Genomic DNA, 17,662 nt, shown 5'->3' with positions numbered 1-17,662 from the left:
ATAGAACACCATTTCCAGTTATCGTGGTTTCTCTGCTGCCATTTTTATTCTGGAGCCCTTCAAGAGCTCATTTGTGCCATGTGTTATTTCATCTGCACGCAGCCCTGCCCCATTTCTTAAAGCACAAAATGACCCCAAGCTTTTATCACTGCTCCATGAGCCTGAACCAGGCTCTTTCCCCCTCTTTGCAGCAAATTTCCCAAGGGCTACATGGGGAAAAGCTAAGCTCTATTTCTCTTGTAGCCGTGTGAAGGGCCAGACTCCAAACAGTTGTTTCCCTCCCACAGCCTGAAGGACGAGCAGCCGGTGCAGTGTGGGCAGTACGATGGGCTGGTGGAGCTGGCTACTATCTGTGCTCTCTGCAACGACTCCTCACTGGACTACAATGAGGTGTGTGGGGACAGGTTGCTGCAGGCTCCCAATGGGCTTTTCCTTTCCCTTTGGGCCTTCCTGGGGGCAAAATCAGTGGATATTTGCCTGTCTTATCCCCTCTGGGAAAAGGGTTTCTGTACTTTTCTGTACCTTTCTGTACCTTGAATGCAGCCTATCTCTAGTAGGGATGTTGTGCTGCGTGTGATATGTGGTCCATTGGGTTTAACCCATGGCTTCATCCAGTCCCACCATGTGGGACATCCTGGGTTAGAGATGCATTGAGGGGATGTGCTCCAACGCTTGAGCTCTGTTATTTCCTGCTTTCCAGTCAAAAAAAGTCTACGAGAAGGTAGGGGAAGCCACTGAAACTGCCCTGACGTGCTTGGTGGAAAAGATGAACGTCTTCGACACGGACACCAGCAAGCTCTCTAAGGTGGAGCGAGCCAACGCCTGCAATTCAGTGAGTGAAAGGGATGAAAAGGGCTTGGGGGTGGTGATAAAGGTGCTGGTGTGGCACAAGGATGCAATTTCTTAGTTCATAAGGGGCTGAACCTTAGAATATCTTCAGGTCTGTGCTGACCACAGGAGCCCTGAACCATCCTCTTGCAGTGTGCATCAAACCCTCCTCCCAGCTCTGCAGTTCCTGCTTGACCCAGGCTATCTCATGGAAACACCTTTGTTTCTGGTGTATGAATCTCCAGCACTGACTGCTCTGCTGCTCTGGCTCTGCCGTGTCTCCCTCTCCTGGTTAAAATGCACTTCGTCTCCCATCTGGATTTGGTGTCGTGCCATTAGATTTTTCATATTCGACACCGTCCTAGCAACAAAAAATAATAATTGCAAAATACTTTGGGCATGCAGTGAACAAGGTGGACAGCGTCCCTGCTCCCCTCAATGGAAAATAATTCTAATTGGCCTTGGCTGCCCTGCAGATGGCTTTTCTGGGACAAGACGCATCCTCCCAGGAGCTTGCTCAGCTGCTGTGATGCTGATATGGGGACACAAGAGGGTGACAAGGACCAGCTGCTGTCTTTTTGTGCATTTTGCTCCTGCAATTATTAACAGCAGTGCTGTCTCACAGGTGATCAAACATCTGATGAGGAAGGAGTGCACCCTTGAGTTCTCCCGCGATCGCAAGTCCATGTCAGTGTACTGCACGCCCACTGGCCCTGGTCACAACTCTGCTGGCAGCAAGATGTTTGTCAAGGTATGGTGAGGACTTGGTGCTTAATGGTGCGGTGATGCTTTTGGGTTTGTCTCCTGCCTTGGATTGTGCTGAGCATCCTGGTGTTGGGAACACAGGATCTTCCTGTGCCCCAAATTCAGGCTCTACATATTATGCCTGGACACCACGGCCAATAGCAATGCCTAAATGGTTTGGCTTTCCACTGTAAACAGAAATAAAATAGTATTTATAGGGTATTTTCTTCCCAAGAGAAAGAAGTGAAGGAGATGCTGCAGGAATTCCTCCACTGACTCTGACAGGAATTTTGTCCCCGTGTTGCCACCCACAGAGCTTCTGGGTGAACTCTGTCCTCCAGGTCGAGTAGAGGCCACCCAGAGCTGCCATCCTTGCAAGCAATTTTCAGAGAAGCAATAGAGGGATCGCAAATGTCAAATTAAAGGGGAAGATCAGGGTCATAAAGGGACGGGGTGAGAAGCTACGATGCTCAAGGCCATGTGTTCCTAAATCACAAAGGCATTGTGAACATCCTACAGGTAGCAGCACATTTTTTTTTTGGTAGGACCCCCCTTTCCCTTTGGGGGCAGTGGGGTGGGAGCCCCTCAGGCAGGCAGGAATGAGGCAGATCCCCGTGGAGCAGATTCCATGCCCACCTACCTGAGACCGCTTCATCCTTCCCAGCCACAGTCTCTCGTGTCAAGGCTGCCACCTAGTGCGCTGTGCTGCCAGAATGTGCTCGTGCTCACATTTTGGGAAGATTCCCTTCTCCTCCTCCCAGACTTTGTGCTGTCACTTCCTCTGGCTCAGTGCTAGCAGGAGATGCTCAGTCTCCAGGTTCATATTCCCATAGCATACATCCCTCACTCATTGCTCCCAAGCTCACGCACAGAGGATGTTGCTCTGCATGCAGCCGGATTTGTCTCTTGTGCACCAAAGATCTTTGTGCTGAGGTGATGAGGGCAGCAGACCAGGAATGACCCCCAGAAAGCAGCTCCTCACCTCCCGCTACTTTCCAGGGTGCCCCAGAGAGTGTGATCGAGCGCTGCACCCATGTCCGTGTGGGCACAGCCAAGGTTCCGCTGACCACACCTGTGAGGGAGAAGATCCTGAGCCGGATCCGGGACTGGGGCATGGGCATCGACACGCTACGCTGCCTGGCATTGGCCACCCATGATGCACCCGTCCACAGGGAGACCATGCAGTTGCACGACTCCACCACCTTTGCCCATTATGAGGTACTACAGCTTTTCTCTTTATTTCTCAAGTTTCCAGCTGCCCCAGTGGTATTTCTCCCTTGATTTCTCTGGGTGGTGCAATAGCTCTGTTCATTCTCTCCAATTCCCATAGCAGAGCTGCATGCAATGAGGCTGACCCCAAAGCCAAGGGCTCTGTCCCACTGGTGTCCATCCCCAAAGCCAAGGGCTCTGTCCCACTGGTGTCCATCCCCAAAACCAAGGGCTCTGTCCCACTGGTGTTCATCCCCAAAGCCAAGGGCTCTGTCCCACTGGTGTCCATCCCCAAAGCCAAGGGCTCTGTCCCACTGGTGACCATCCTCAAAACCAACGGCTCTGTCCTTCTGGTGTCCTTCCCTAAAGACAAGGGCCCAATCCCATTGGTGTACATCCTCATGGGGTGATTGCCAAGACCGGGACCTCCAGGAGGGATGTGGTGGATGTGAGTGAAGTGGAGATGTGTGAGGAGCATTGGAGGAGATGGGAACATCCCTTTGTACTGAGGTTGTGGGGAGCCACTGATGAGAAATGTCTGTGGGAGCCATCGATGGCTCCCCTGAACCACTAATGGGAAAAATCATAAAAGTTTTCTCCCCAAGTGCCCTGGAATCGCTATGCCCACAGTGGTCTCACGATAGGGAGGATGTGATTGCATTCTTGGGGTCAACGTGGTCTATGCTGTCCCCTCAGACCAATCTGACCTTTGTGGGCTGCGTGGGGATGCTGGACCCTCCCCGCAAGGAGGTCACTTCCTCCATTGAGATGTGCCGCAAGGCCGGCATCCGCGTCATCATGATCACGGGCGACAACAAAGGCACGGCGGTGGCCATCTGCCGCCGCATCGGCATCTTCACGGAGAGCGAGGATGTGGCTGGCAAGGCCTACACGGGCCGGGAGTTCGATGAGCTGTCCCCAGAGGCACAGCGGCAGGCGTGTCGCGAGGCTCGCTGCTTCGCCCGCGTTGAGCCGGCGCACAAGTCCCGCATCGTTGAGTACCTGCAGTCCTTCAATGAGATCACCGCCATGGTGAGTCCCCGGCCTCCTCCTCCCTGCCCGGACCCTGCCCTCACAACGCTTTAATCATGACTTCGTGCAGACGGGCGACGGCGTCAACGATGCCCCAGCCCTGAAGAAAGCTGAAATCGGCATCGCCATGGGGTCCGGCACGGCTGTTGCCAAGTCAGCTGCTGAGATGGTGCTCTCTGATGACAACTTCTCCACCATCGTGTCGGCCGTGGAGGAGGGCAGGGCCATCTACAACAACATGAAGCAGTTCATCCGCTATCTCATCTCCTCCAACGTCGGGGAGGTTGTGTGGTGAGAACCCTGTTGTGGGCAGCAGTTGTGGGGTATCTTGGTACTGATATTTGTCACCAGCTCGTGTCACAGAATCGTAGAATGGTTGGGTTGGAAGGGATCTTAAAAGATGATCCAGTTCTAACCCACTGTTGTGGGCTGGTTGTCCCCCACCAGATCAGGCTGCCCATCCAACCTGGCCATGGGCATCTCCAGGGATGGGGCACCCACACTTTTCCGGGCAGCTGTGCCAGGGTCTCAGTACCCTCTGAGTAAATAATTTCCTCCTAATGTCTGATCTAAACCTGTTCTCTTTTAATTTAAAGCCATTCCCCTCTTAGACCATGTAAAAAGTCATTTCCCTAAACTGAGTTTGGCGCACTAGAATCCAGTGTTCCTGCTCACTTTTCCCTTTCACAACACAGACACTTTCTAACTCAACACCTCTGGCTTTTCCCCCTGCAGCATCTTCCTGACAGCCATTCTGGGCCTGCCCGAAGCCCTCATCCCAGTGCAGCTGCTGTGGGTGAACCTGGTGACGGATGGGCTGCCAGCCACCGCGCTGGGATTCAACCCCCCTGATCTGGACATCATGGACAAGCTGCCGCGCAACCCCAAGGAGCCTCTTATCAGTGGATGGCTCTTCTTCCGTTACCTGGCCATTGGAGGTGAGCCCCTGTGGTCTGGTACAAAGCTGGGCAGGGGGACCATGGCCGGGCTCCAGCTAAGGAGTCTTTCTTGGTCACAGTGTACGTGGGGCTGGCCACGGTGGGCGCAGCAACCTGGTGGTTCTTGTACGACACTGAGGGACCGCAGGTCTCCTTCCATCAGTTGGTGAGTTGAGGTCTTCCCCTCCCCCTTTTTGTTTGTGTTTGTGATGCTCACATGTTCCTGATGGGAAAGACATATTTACTGGTGGGTTCCTGTGCTGGCAGAGGAACTTCATGCGATGCACCGAAGACAACCCCGTATTTGAAGGAGTTGACTGTGAAATCTTCGAGTCTCGATACCCGACCACGATGGCTCTGTCTGTGCTGGTGACAATTGAAATGTGCAATGCCCTGAACAGGTGGGTGGCTGCAGGATTGCTCCACATGACCCATGTCTTGTAGGGTCTCTTTAGGCAACTCTTAGTGGGCTGAGGGCTTTGCTTTACCCAGCAGACCCACTCCAGTTGGGTGCCCAGATCCACATCATGGCAAAGCTTGAAGATGAACGGTCTGGAAGTGAAGGAGCTTGGGCACATGTGGGGGCCAGGAGGCTTTTGGCATTCACAATGTCCCCTTGCTTTCCCAGTGTCTCTGAGAACCAATCACTGCTGCGAATGCCCCCATGGCTCAACATCTGGCTGCTGGGGGCCATCGTCATGTCCATGGCTCTGCATTTCTTCATCCTCTATGTCAAGCCCATGCCTGTGAGTACCCTGTACCACCTCTGCCTGCAGCTTGGGGGCTTCTCATGTGACTCTGGGGTACCATTTGTGTTTGGAGGTTCTGGGACAAATGTCCCCAAGTCCTGGGGCTCAAACTACTGTGGGATCAGGAGTCACCCTGCTGCAGCAAGCATTTACCTAAGTCAGACACTGTCCTCATAGACAGCACAAAGCTTTGTGGCTGCCTCCAGGAAGTGATGCAGATCTTTTGGTGACATTACCTCCCTTTGTGGTACAAGACTGGGGACGTCTCAGTTGATACCTAAGGCAGTGTGACATAAAGTGGCTTGCTGTGCCTAGGAGGTGACACTGTCCCTCATTATGCCACTGAGTGTGTGCATACAGTGCTAGGGCTCAAGTTGGGTATTAGGAAAAGCTTCTCTGGAAGAACGGTTGGGCACTGGCACAGGGAGTGGTGGTGTCACTACCCCCAAAGATGTTCAAGAACCACAGAGATGTGGCACTGAGGGATGTGGTCAGTGGGCAGTAGTGGTGGTGGGTGAACAGTTGGACTAGATGAGATCAGAGGCCTTTTCCAGCCTTAATGATTCTATGATTCTAGCTTGTGCTTCACTTTTTCTACTGAGGGAGAAGTGAGGTGCATCGCTTTTGATTCTTCTTGGAATGATGATAATCCTGGAAGAAATCCTGCCCTTTGAGCTGTTTGGATCTCCCCTCCTTGTACTTTGGACAGTGTTTTCTCAATCTGTATCCTGCAACAGAAGCTAACCTCTGCAATCTCTGCAATAAAAAGAAATCCCATCTCCTTCCCAATTAACATATCAAACCCTTTTCTGCCTTGCAGCTCATCTTCCAAGTGACCCCGCTGAGCTGGCCGCAGTGGGTGGTTGTCCTGAAGATCTCCCTGCCCGTCATCCTACTCGATGAGGGACTCAAGTACCTTTCCCGTAACCACCTGGAGGGTGAGAATGGGCAGCACAGTGCTGGGCTGTGGGCCCCGTGGTGCTGTGCTCGGGTTGGTGATGGCTTGGGGCCGTTCACATGGTGTCTGCACTGCACGTCCATCCACCTCTGCTTTCTCAGCTATGAAAAAGGGACATTTTCTCCTACCCCTTCCTCCCCAGCTGCCACGCCAGGCAGAGTTGTTGATACTCAGTCTGCTGGAGATGCTCACTGCAGGCAGGAACAACAGATAAATCTGCCACATGTGTTTATCCAGCTCCTCTCCAACCTCTGGGAACTGGATTCCTTCCTTTAAAGCAAAAGGAATCAAAGATTGCTTTCCAGCAGAAGTCCCTTTGATTTTTGCACCCCTCTGTGACTCTCCCTGTCTCATGTTTGCACCTCTGTTTTAAGACCTAGTAGGAGCTGTGCCTTACAAACTGGTTTTACTGGAGTTGCCATTGGCTGAACTCTACTCAGGGAGCCTGTTTACAGCAGGTCTGTGTTTCCCACGCGCTGTAAATCATGACGTGTGTTTAGACAGCCCTCTGAGTGGGTGATATCATCGTTTTCTTTCATTTCTTGAAAAAGACACTGCTGTGGGTGATATCTCAGTACTGAGTTAAACCTTCAGGGCCAGTTCATGCATTTCAGAGCTAAAGGGAGGTCTGGCCAGGGGGAGGTTTGGGGCGTCATGGTGGCCCAGTTTGGTTTCTCCCAGTGCAGTGTGAATGCAAAAAACCTGGAAATCTTGGATTGGAAATTATTGCAGGCAGAAATATCTGCAACTTGCAACCACCACCATCGTTGGGTCCCAGGGTGCTTCCACCAGCTTCCCTGACCACCAAGAGGTGGAGGTGCTCATGTTTTTGCAGACCAGTTGGAAGTTGCTCCTGGTGTAATGCTATTTAATTGTTGCATCTCTTGTTGGACTGCTGGATGCCTTGCATCACCCCAGCACATCTCATCACGTAGCAGCAATCTTCAGGCACAGCCACTGGGCTGGGATGTAGGAGAGCTGGTTGGGTTCTTGGCTCCCATGCATGGCCTTGGTCTTTGCTTCACCATCTGTGCTCTGGGGATGAGTGTTTCTGTCTCCCACACTTTGTGTTTTGCTATAACAACCCAGCTCCAACTGAGGTTTCTGGAGGCGGTTTCTGGAAAAGGATGATCCTCTTTCAGTCTAACATGAGCTTGGAGCTTTCCCTGCTTTTGGTCCCCAGTGCCATGTCCCTCAAGTGCTGGATCCCCTGAGCCCCCCAGTCACGGTGCTGTGCATGCCCACCATTCACTCTGTGTTTTATCCAGTAAGGGATTCTGATGCAGCTACTCAATCACAGCAAAATCACGCTTCAATCATCACATTTAAAAGAAATCATTAAAATCCTGCATCATCGTAATTCCTCTGGAGTTTGGCAAACAGCAACAATAACAACAAAAAGCCACTTATAAATGTGGTGTTGTGATTTTTTATTTTTTTTTTGCCAGGAATTCTCAGGACAGTAAGAAACACGTGGAGCGGGGAGCACCAATTGAAAACCTGCAGGACTCCAGAGAAAGGGTGGGCGTCCCCACGTGTCTCATCCCCACGTGGCTGTGCTTCTTCTGAAGCCTTGTTGAGTGCTGTGGGGACCTACCCACACTGCATCCCAGCAAATTTGGCTAGGCAGGGCTTGGGGTTGGTCTGGAGCATGGGACCTGCAGCAGAGAGGCCAAAATCTAAGGGATGGCCAAGGGCACTGGGTTGACGGCTGCCAATGTTTAGCTGTGAGTTTTGCTGATTCAGGTTTTGCATGGAAATGTTTCTCTGTTGATCAGACTGAGATAAATGGTGTTTCCATTACGCTGAGTTTTCCTCATCCCTGAGGCTGCAGAAAGCTGAGACTGGGGATTTTCACCCTGATCTCAGTATTCTGCGTTCCTCTCCCCACCCCACCGCTCTGTCAGGCGTACACTGAGTTTTCTGCTGTCTCCGTTCTGGTTAAAAGCATGAGTGGGAGCTGGCTTGGCATGAAATGACCTGCACATGTCCAGGCCAGGGGATTGGAGGTGTTCTACAGTCCTGGCCCTTCCCCATGTGCACACTGGGTCACTGCAGGGGCTGACCTCCCTCAAGGATCTCTTCTACTAATATTAATTGCTGTCCTCTGCATTTTAGTATGCTGCATTTTGCAAACCCCTGGATGTGCAGAAGGTCAATTTCCAGGCAATTGTGCTCAGATCTTGCAGAAGATCTGTGGATTTCAAAAGGCACAAAACCCAGACACGGGTCCAAACCCCAAAGCAAACCCATCTCAAGGGTCAGTGTTGCTACTGCAGGGTCCTCAGCTTGTCCAAGGCATTGAGCAGCATCTTCACCAGGACATTAGGGCTTCGCCATTCCCCATCCCAGCCTGAGTCAGAGCCCTCCCTCATCTGCAGGGACCAAAATCCTTGTGCTCGCTCACTGTAAATAAACAACATCCCCATCACATACCCACCTCTGTGGATGAGGGGGAGGGAGGATGTGCCTTTCTCTGGGGCTCTCAGCAGGGGATGTGTGACTGCCAGAAGCCCTGTACTGCAGCAGCTCACTGGGATCAGTGCTGGGCTGTGTCTGCTGCATCGTCACCCTTTGTGGGAGTGCATTACAACTAAAGCCAAACACAAGGAGGCAGACCCCAAGCTGAGCTGTGTGTTTGGATACAGAATTACAGGAGTTTAAGGGCACTGTGAGTCCAGGTCCTACTGAACCTATGGCGTGTGCTGGGGTTTTGCATTTTCAAGAGCTTCAGCTGGGATTTATGGGCTGCAGTTAGATGCTTGCTGTCGGTGTACAACTGGGTCCCCATCCTGTCCCTATCCCTGCACCCACCTCTTGCACAGCTTCAGTGCAGAGCAGCTGGGGAAGGCTGTGCCTGATACAGAGCCACTCACTGCATGGAGTGCCCATGCAGTGCCAGGTGGATAGCAGTGAGGTTTAGCATCAGGTGGCTGAGGGATACTGCTGCAGTAACAGCTCATTTCATCTTGGTATATAAAGGGTCTTGCAAGCATTGCTAGAAGGAAATTTTGGCAGAAGATGGGAAAAAGTTGGATTGTTTGCTGTTTTTTTTCCTCCTTTCTGTTCTGTTGTTTGGTCCTTTCCATGGAAGAGGGCACTGTCCTCAGGCTGAGGCAGGACATGTGTTTGCAGCTGGGCTGTGACCATTCCAAAATCAGTTTTCTCCCATGGTTTTTGCAATGCGTTCAATGACTGGAGCCAGCCTGCTGCCATGCCTCTGTTTCCCAAGCAGGAAAATGGACTGAGCCTCACATTGCTGTGCTTGCTGGCACCTGTAGAGCCCAGGCTGAGAATTATAGAATGGTAGAGTTGGAAGAGACCTCAAAGATCATCCTCTTCCAACCCCCTGCCATAGGCTGGCTGCCCACACCAGCTCAGGCTGCCCAGGGCCCCATCCATGGCCTTGAGCACCTTCAGGATGAGGTACCCACACATCTCTGGGCAGCAGTGCCAGGGCCTCACCAACCTCTGAGTAAAGAATTTGCCCATAGCATCTAACCTACATCTCCCTCTTCTAGTTTGAGGAGCGCTGTAGAAGTGCCATGGGTCACTTGGTCCTTGTGCTGGAAGTGCATGTGGATATCAAGACACAGCATGAGCAGCTCCCAAACCCCTGCCAATGCTTTTTCTTCTTGTTTTCTTTTCTTTCAGGAGAAGAGGACAAGAAATGAATGACACGAAGGAGACGCTCCAGGCTAAAGGACCCCAAACGTGTAACTCGGACTGAGGGTTTGCATGCGTGCCCACCGTGAGCAGCCAGCAGGACATGCATGTGTCCCACTACCAGACAAATGCGGGTGAATCGTCGAAAAGAAAAAACCCTGATTTTGTTTTGTTTTGTTTCGTCGCTTTCCTTTTCCTGTACATAACAGTGCAATCGCTGGCCAGCTGGCGGAGGGCTTTGGGGATGGAGCTACAGGGCCACAGTGTGGTCGGAACGTGGCTCCTTGGGGATTTGTTCCTGCAGCATTGGAGGCCCTCTCACAAAGCTTTGTCCCAGCACAGTGAGCTGAGTCAGGGCAGGGAGCCATGGGGGGGTTGGGGTTTGAGGCATAAGATGGGGTCTGTGGGGTGCGGTGGTGCTGGGGACAGCATCAGGGTGAGGTGTCCTGGAGGACCGCTGGTGCCATGGTTGTGTGTGTGTGTGCAGCAGAAGCTGGAGGTCTCCCTGTGCTGCTGTCCTCTGGCCCTTCGCCTTCTCAGGTTCATTCCACACCAAATCGTGGCGTGGTTTTGTCCGTTCCCCTCTATCTGATGTCTTGTGAGCTCCTCCCTGCACTGCTCAAGGTGCAGCCATCTCCTCTGGAGGTATTTGAAGCCAAGCGTGGGGACGAACAAGGCATCCTCGTGTCCCCACTTGCTCCTGGTCATGCTTCCTTTGCTCAGTTATTTTCAATTATTTCCCTGCCAGGAGCTGTGCATAGAGTGTAAGCCCTTAGGGGAACTGTGTGTTCGTGTCTTCTGCTGTGGGGAGCCCCACTGTCTTGCACAGCACATCCCTGACACCCACCATCAGGGAATGAATGTATGCTTGTACAGAAGGTCCCCCAGCAGCGCCCCTTGGTGGGACACCAGCTTGGTTGTTTCCTCCAGGAGGATGGTGCAGGCTGCAGTGGGAGGTGGGGGATCAGGGCAGTTTTGGGATTCAGTCCATGGAGCTGCAGGGGGGGTCATCCATCCCAGCTCCCCACATGCTCCCTCCCGTTTTCCTTCCTTCTCCCCGTGATCCATCCTTGTGATGCTTAGCTACCCTCTACCTTTGCTTTCTCCTAAGTCCCAGCCTGGAGGACCCAACAGCACTAGAGCCAGGCTTTGTGATAGCATCTTGCTCTTTCACTTTTTTTGCCTCTTAAAAGCTTCCAGTGCTTTTCTTGTTCCTCTCTCCCATGGGCAGGATCACACCTTGCCCTGGGCACTATGAGCAGAAGCCATCCTTCTTTCTTTTCTCCATCACCAGCATTGACAAAGATGAGCAGAGCCCCCAGACCAATGGGAATGTACAGAATTGTTATACTACTGAGCTGGTCTAATTGTACAGAAAACCTTGCATGAGATGTTGTTACTGTATTTAATATATAATGTATTCAAGGAATTTTAATATGGAGCTCTTTAGGAAGATCTTTATAGTTACTCTGTGGTTAGAAGAAGGTTGTTGCTGATTTTTTAAAAATTATTATTATACTTTGTCTTGAAGAAGTTTTATTTTTCAAACATTATGTCTGAGTTCATTGGTGTTCCATGGGGACAACCAATTCCTCTTAAAGGGCAATTTTCCCCACAGATGAGACTCAGCCTGGTGCAGAGGAACAGGACATGCCCCAGGTACTGCTTCCACCTTCCACAGGGCTTCCATAGGGCTGCAGGTGTGGGTTTGCCCTTCACAAAAAGGGTGGATTTCTCCGTGGTTTGGTACAGATCATCCCCAGTTCTCTGTGCAGGGTGATACCCAGCAGGAATTTCATCCAGCACCCAATGTCAGCACAGCATTTTATCCAGCACCAGCTCAGGGACTTCTGAGGAGATGTTCTTCTGTTTCTCTGGGGCTGGAAGATAATTTGGGAGAGATCAGAGCTGATTCAGAGCATCCCAGCCCATCAGTAGGATCTGGTGAGGTTTTCAGCTTCCCTGTGCCTCTTCCTGGGACGTGTCAGTCCAACTGTCTGTCCCACCAAAGAGGACCTGCTCAGTCCATCTGCTCACCCTGAGCCTAATGGCTGCTGTGGGATTGTTCATTTGACCCGAGATGTTTGTGTGTGCAAAGGTCCCAGTAATGAGCACGGAGTGATGGGTGGGAATCTCTAATATGTATGGAGAATTAAAAGAAAAAAAATCTCAGAGAGATGAAATCATGGCACTTTAATTCTTTATTAAATTCCTGCTGGACCAGATGGCCTTTAAAGATCCCTTCCCATTTAAATGATTCTATATAATTCTATGATTCTGTGATTTATGCTTGGTCTCCTATGATGCCAGAGAGCTTGGGGTGGTGGTAGCAGACATCCTCTGTGCCCACCAGCAGAAGGCTGTTGGAAGAGATGGCGTTTGGGTCATTTTATTGTTAATGTGATGCCAGGTTTCTTTCCCATTGACCTACACCATGCCACCATGGGCAGTGCTGTGCCATTGTGTTGCCATTTGGCTGCACTGTGAGTTACCAAATATGAGCCATTGTGGGCAAGAATTCAGAACAGAGCCCCATCCAAAGGTTTGTTCTTCTGGCAGCAGCCAACTGCATTTACCTTCTCCTTGTGAACTTCCAGACCCATCTCAGAAGTAGGTGATGAGTGCAGGAAACTCGGAGCAGGCATCCCATTTCCCCTTCTCACTGGTTGAACCACATCTCTCTTTTTCCCCTTGTCATTTAATTTCTCACCCCCTCTGGTTGGGTTTCACTCCGTTCCAGAGGCTTTATAGATATTTTAGTGAAGTAGGAGAATATCCACAGACCAGATGCTTTTTCCTTTGTGCTTGGATGAGGATGAATGGCAGAACAGGGTTTTATTGTGTGCTGCTGTTTGTGCAAATGAGAGGTCCCAGAACCAAGAGCATCGCAGTGGGATTTACTGTGGTTTTGGTCCACACCCAGCATGACTCTGTCTCTTAGCCCAGATGCCAAAGGTGCACCCAGCCCTGGTCCTGCCCTCTCGGTGCCATTCAGCTTTGGGTAGGTGTGGGGCATGAAGTGAGCCTAAATCTGCATGGAGTGGCAGTGACAGGGGCTCAGGTTGGGCACATGAGACCCAATGGAGGATGAGCACTGAGGCCATAGCATGCCTTCAGCCTGGGGATGTGCTTGTGGATTGATTCGGGATGCCCACACCAAATCCAGAATCTGAATTTGTGCTTCATAGCAAGAGATAAATCACTATATCTGGGGCGGGGGGAGGGTGTTACTCGAGGGGTAGAACTGAAAGAAATGAGGTTTCCTATTTTATTATATGAGAGATATTTTTCCACTCAATTATCGCTTCTGATGTCGCGTCCCAGTGCCCGCGGTGCAGCCACCAGGCTTGTCGCCGTCACATGCACGCCGACCACTCTGTTCACACAATATTGGGCTGATTTGTTTTATACTTAGGAAATTACAGAAATAAAAGCAATTTTACTGGAAAACTCTGGATTTTCTGTGTTTTTTGTGCTTTTTTTTTTTTGCCATTCTCCCCTGCCCTTGCCCGCCTGTGCAGGTTTGGGGTGCAGCTGGGAGCTCGTGGAGCTGCACGTAGTGTCTGAGGGCATTCTTCAGCCCTAAAAGGAGCTGTGCTCACCAGATTGGGATTTCTTGTGGGTTCTCAGGGCAGCCAAACTAGAAATGGAGCTGAGCTTGTCTCTGGCATCAGACGACAAAAGGCGAAGTGAAAGAAGTGTCACGATCCAACTTGGGAATTTTTTAAGTACCAGCTAATTTGCAACACAAATAACAGTGCTAATTTTGACTGCATCCAGAATAGTCCTCACCTTAACTCCCCCCGGCTGAGTAGGTTTGGATAAGCCTTGCAATGATCTCTGAAAGAAATAATTAATACAGAAGGAATAATGAAAGCATTTGGCCTCGGCTAGGGAGTGGAACAGAACAGCTGGAGATGGAAACTCATGGCCCCAGATCACCCAAAGCTCTTCTCATGGTCATGTTTTGCATGGAAAATCCTGCCCCATTGTGCTTTGGACCAAATCAGAGTTCATAGTGAGTCCCTCCATGTGTTTCTGCTGTGATAGGGCCCCATGTGTCCCTTCCCGATGCAACAAGGTGGAGAAAGGAGCTGCAAAGCTGGTGGTGTCCTAAGGAAGGGCTAAGAGAGAGCCATGGAGCAGCCATGAAGGGTTTTGGAAGAGGAGAGTGGTTGGCATCATCCTGCTGAACGCACTGAATGCAGCCTGCCATAGGGCCACCTCCATGCCAGCTGGACATCAAACCAACCCAACACAGCTGCTCCTGGGATCACAGTGAGCACAAAATTCCCCCAACCCCTTTTTTTACCACTGTGCCTTTCACCAGTGAAGCAGTGTGTGCCATTAGAACCCGACACCTAGAGCGTGTGTTAATCCTACAGTAACCAAAGGAGCCTCTGTACCCCATGGGAAGCCTTTGGCATAGGATGGATGCACCAAACCCATCAGTGCCCTCAGCATCCTGGTGTCACTCGCTTGTCTTGCAGCTGCCAAGCCCGCAACCAGGGATGCGAGTTGCCGTGGCAACCCAGGATGCAAACATCTCTGCCAAGCACTGAACACCACCAAAAACATCCGTCTGTCTGTCTGCACTGGGGCGTTGTGTAGAGCAGAGCCAGCGCTGCTGGGAAGGAACGAAGGGAGGTCAAGGACAAGTTAAAATTGGAAAGAAAGCTGAACATGCCGTTTCGTAGCCCTCGCTTGTACGTATCTGCCAGTTTTAGGTTTTTCTTTCCCTGCCCTTCCTATGGGTGGTAGAAGCATCTCCTCCAGCCAGCGGGAGCACAGGGCTCAGGACAACTAAAATTGCTGATAGCGGCCACTGACACTCAGGGGCTCTGCCTGGTGACCTCAGCCAGCACAGGTCTCCCTTGCACCCCGCTGTCATATTTCTGCCCCACTTGTCACTGTGTTTTGTTCCCTCCAGCCCCCAGATTTGCAGCGTGCTGCACATTTTTTGTGCTGAAATTCAGAGCTCCGTGCTGGAAGCTGCCAAGCATGAGTCTGGATTGTGTAATGAACTTCATCTATTATTATTTCCAGCACCCCCCACTAGAATATTTTGGAAAAGCAATGCCTGAGAGCCTGGAAAGCCTGGGTAGTGCCAACCCCAGCTTTGCTTTTTGGGATGAGGGTATGTGTGGTGGCTTTCAAACCCACTCTTTGCACGCTTTGGTGGTCCAGGTTTCAATGTGAAGTGAGGATTCCCTCGCATTCCCAGATGTCCCTGTTAAGAATACTATATATATATATATATTTTTTTTTTTCTCTCTCTATATATATTTCTCTGGATAGCCCTAAGTAGAGGCTGTGCAATGAGCAGGGCAGGAGGAGCAGTGCAGCCAGGATGCTCTTGGGTTGGTCCCAGCCCTTGGAGCTGATAGGAACAGTGGATGCAAGTGAGCCTGGTGCTGGGGGCTTGGTAGCGCCAGGCAGGGAGGGTAGCCCTAAGCCAGCATTTAGGCAACACTGTCCTAAGTGCTAACATTGGGGTGTTAATGCTTTGTTTGCCATTATGTGCTTTTTTATCTCCCAGAACAGAGCTGATGGACTCACTGTCCTCACTCTGCCCAGTTTTATGCTCTGTCCCCATTGGTTTTTTTTTATTATCTTTTTGTTAGCCCTTGCAGTTACATGTTCACCAGAGAACATTAAGAGGGAAGCCCTAGTCCGGCACAGGGATCCCAGCACCTGCACAGCAGCATGGCTCCAGGAACCCAGTGAAGTTCTGCAGGCAACTACAGCCCAGGGGCAGGTACGTCCCATACAAACACCATTTAATTCATGGGCTCACGCACAGTGCTTCCCTACGTCCACCATCTGGCAAGCTGCAAGGTTATCTCTGGGGAGAAGCATCACTGCAAACAGTGCTGATGGCACGCAGATATGCCAACCAGCTGGCACTGCTCAGTGCCACCTCACACTGTTATGGGAACAGGTAGCTTGGCAATGCCATCACACTCCCTGCCATAAAGTCATTTAACAAGCATTCAGCCCAGGGAGATGTGAGCCCAGAGATGTGGGCCAGGTGCAGTAGGCGAGCTTTGGCTGCTGATCGGCCAACGGTTGGGTGCTGCAGGCATGGTGCTGGATGCTGCATGCCCACTGCAATGTGGCTCCAAGGGACATTGTGCCGGGTGGTGCCCATTATCTCCCGATGGAAACTATTTTGCTAAATCCATGTTATAACCATTTTATTGACTCCGAGTACCAAGGAGAAGGTTGGATGTGACTCTTTTACAAGTCATTTTGCTGTTAAATTTAGCTGTCCTATTTTCATTATCCCCATGGCTTTGGCAGGGGTGAAGCGCCTTCCCTAAAAGGCCTCGTTTCATACAGTAAGTTATTTGCTGCTCTCCTGACAGATATCTCAGCTTATAAGGTTTGCCTGCTCCACTCGATAGCGGTATCGGCCTTCAATCTTATGTGATTAGCATCAGCTCTTTGCATTGCTTTTGGCTCTTTTTGTGGCTGCTTTCATGTCTCTTGGGGTCAGGATGTAGTCATGCCACCGAGCATCTGATCCTGGGCCCCGGGCTTTGTGGCTTTGGGTTTCTCCCATGCTCCCCATTTCCTGTGGTGTGCTTGGATTTGTTCTGCTCGCTTTGTGTTTGTGGGGTGGCAGCATGCTGAGCCAACAGGAGCGCAATGCCAAGCAAAGGGCAATCGGTGAGGCTAACAGGAATGTTCTGGAAGATTCAACCCATCAGGAGAAACTTCTCTGTGTTTTCAAAAGCGGTTCCCCAACAGAGAGGAAGAGCAGAGCCACGTTCTTATCTTGGTGCCCCTCAGCTCTGTCCAGGAGCTGTTCCCTGTACTGGCAGGAGTGCAGCAGGGAGTACTGGCATTGCTGGGAGCTTTGGAGACACCCCAAAACCTTCCCCAGCTACTCCCCAGCAAAGCAAGCCCCACCCCAGGGAACAGCTGATAGGATGCAGTGCAGGTATGGGTTCCTGCAGCCAACACTTCTGTGCTTTGTCCATTGCAGAAGTGTCAGGCCCTGAATTTCAGCCCAGTACGTGGGATCCAGCCCCTGCCCATGATGGCCCCCGCCTGCATCATCCCTGCCTGCATCCCGCCAGCCCCGCTCCCAGCCGAACCTCTCAGGAAATGCTGGAGATGCCTCGCAGTGCTCGACTCAGCCCATGCAAGTGCTGGGTTGCAGCCAATTCCCAGTGGGGCAGCTGAGCTGTGGAAGGAAGCCAGGCTGGGGTCCTGTGGCTGAGTGCCCAGTGCTGGGTTGGGGCTCCTGTGCCCCCATCTAGCATGGTGACATGGGGTCAGAGGTGGCCTTAGGGACATCGAGTGGGATACAGGTTAGGGAAAGGAGTGGGAGACCCACAGTCCAAATCCACCTCAGGGACCATCGGCACCAAACTCTGGGGTGCCTCTGATCCCGCTGTCCCCGAGCCCTCCCAGTCCCAGGGAGGGCTTCAGCACCCGTCCCACCCCCACACCATGTAGGGCACTGCTGCACCCAGCCCAGCACTTATAGGAAGAGGAAAACCCGTCTCTGTGCAGAGGAGGAAGCCTGA

The 17,662-nt window shown here is 51.6% G+C and overlaps 1 protein-coding gene across 2 annotated transcripts in view; it reads left to right on the top strand.

The window, feature by feature from the left end:
• The window catches only part of ATP2A3 (ATPase sarcoplasmic/endoplasmic reticulum Ca2+ transporting 3), a 36,089-nt gene extending 22,521 nt beyond the window's left edge, over positions 1 to 13,568 (top strand). The window contains exons 10-22 of one of the 2 annotated variants that reach the window (XM_048966767.1): positions 288 to 390; positions 701 to 832; positions 1,454 to 1,579; positions 2,572 to 2,790; positions 3,478 to 3,813; positions 3,884 to 4,104; positions 4,549 to 4,751; positions 4,832 to 4,917; positions 5,019 to 5,152; positions 5,380 to 5,497; positions 6,321 to 6,438; positions 7,907 to 7,979; positions 10,113 to 13,568. In XM_048966767.1, the coding sequence (XP_048822724.1) occupies positions 288 to 390; positions 701 to 832; positions 1,454 to 1,579; positions 2,572 to 2,790; positions 3,478 to 3,813; positions 3,884 to 4,104; positions 4,549 to 4,751; positions 4,832 to 4,917; positions 5,019 to 5,152; positions 5,380 to 5,497; positions 6,321 to 6,438; positions 7,907 to 7,979; positions 10,113 to 10,188 (1,945 nt within the window). In that variant the 3' untranslated portion in view covers positions 10,189 to 13,568. The remainder of the gene's footprint in view (positions 1 to 287; positions 391 to 700; positions 833 to 1,453; positions 1,580 to 2,571; positions 2,791 to 3,477; positions 3,814 to 3,883; positions 4,105 to 4,548; positions 4,752 to 4,831; positions 4,918 to 5,018; positions 5,153 to 5,379; positions 5,498 to 6,320; positions 6,439 to 7,906; positions 7,980 to 10,112) is intronic. The other variant, XM_048966768.1, reaches the window with a different exon arrangement.
• Positions 13,569 to 17,662: the final 4,094 nt, after the last annotated feature.

Source organism: Lagopus muta, chromosome 20 (assembly GCF_023343835.1).
Source record: "Lagopus muta isolate bLagMut1 chromosome 20, bLagMut1 primary, whole genome shotgun sequence".
Classification (NCBI taxonomy): domain Eukaryota; kingdom Metazoa; phylum Chordata; class Aves; order Galliformes; family Phasianidae; genus Lagopus; species Lagopus muta.
The sequence above is the reverse complement of the archived record's forward strand: the minus strand, read 5'-3'. Positions and strand labels throughout refer to the sequence as shown.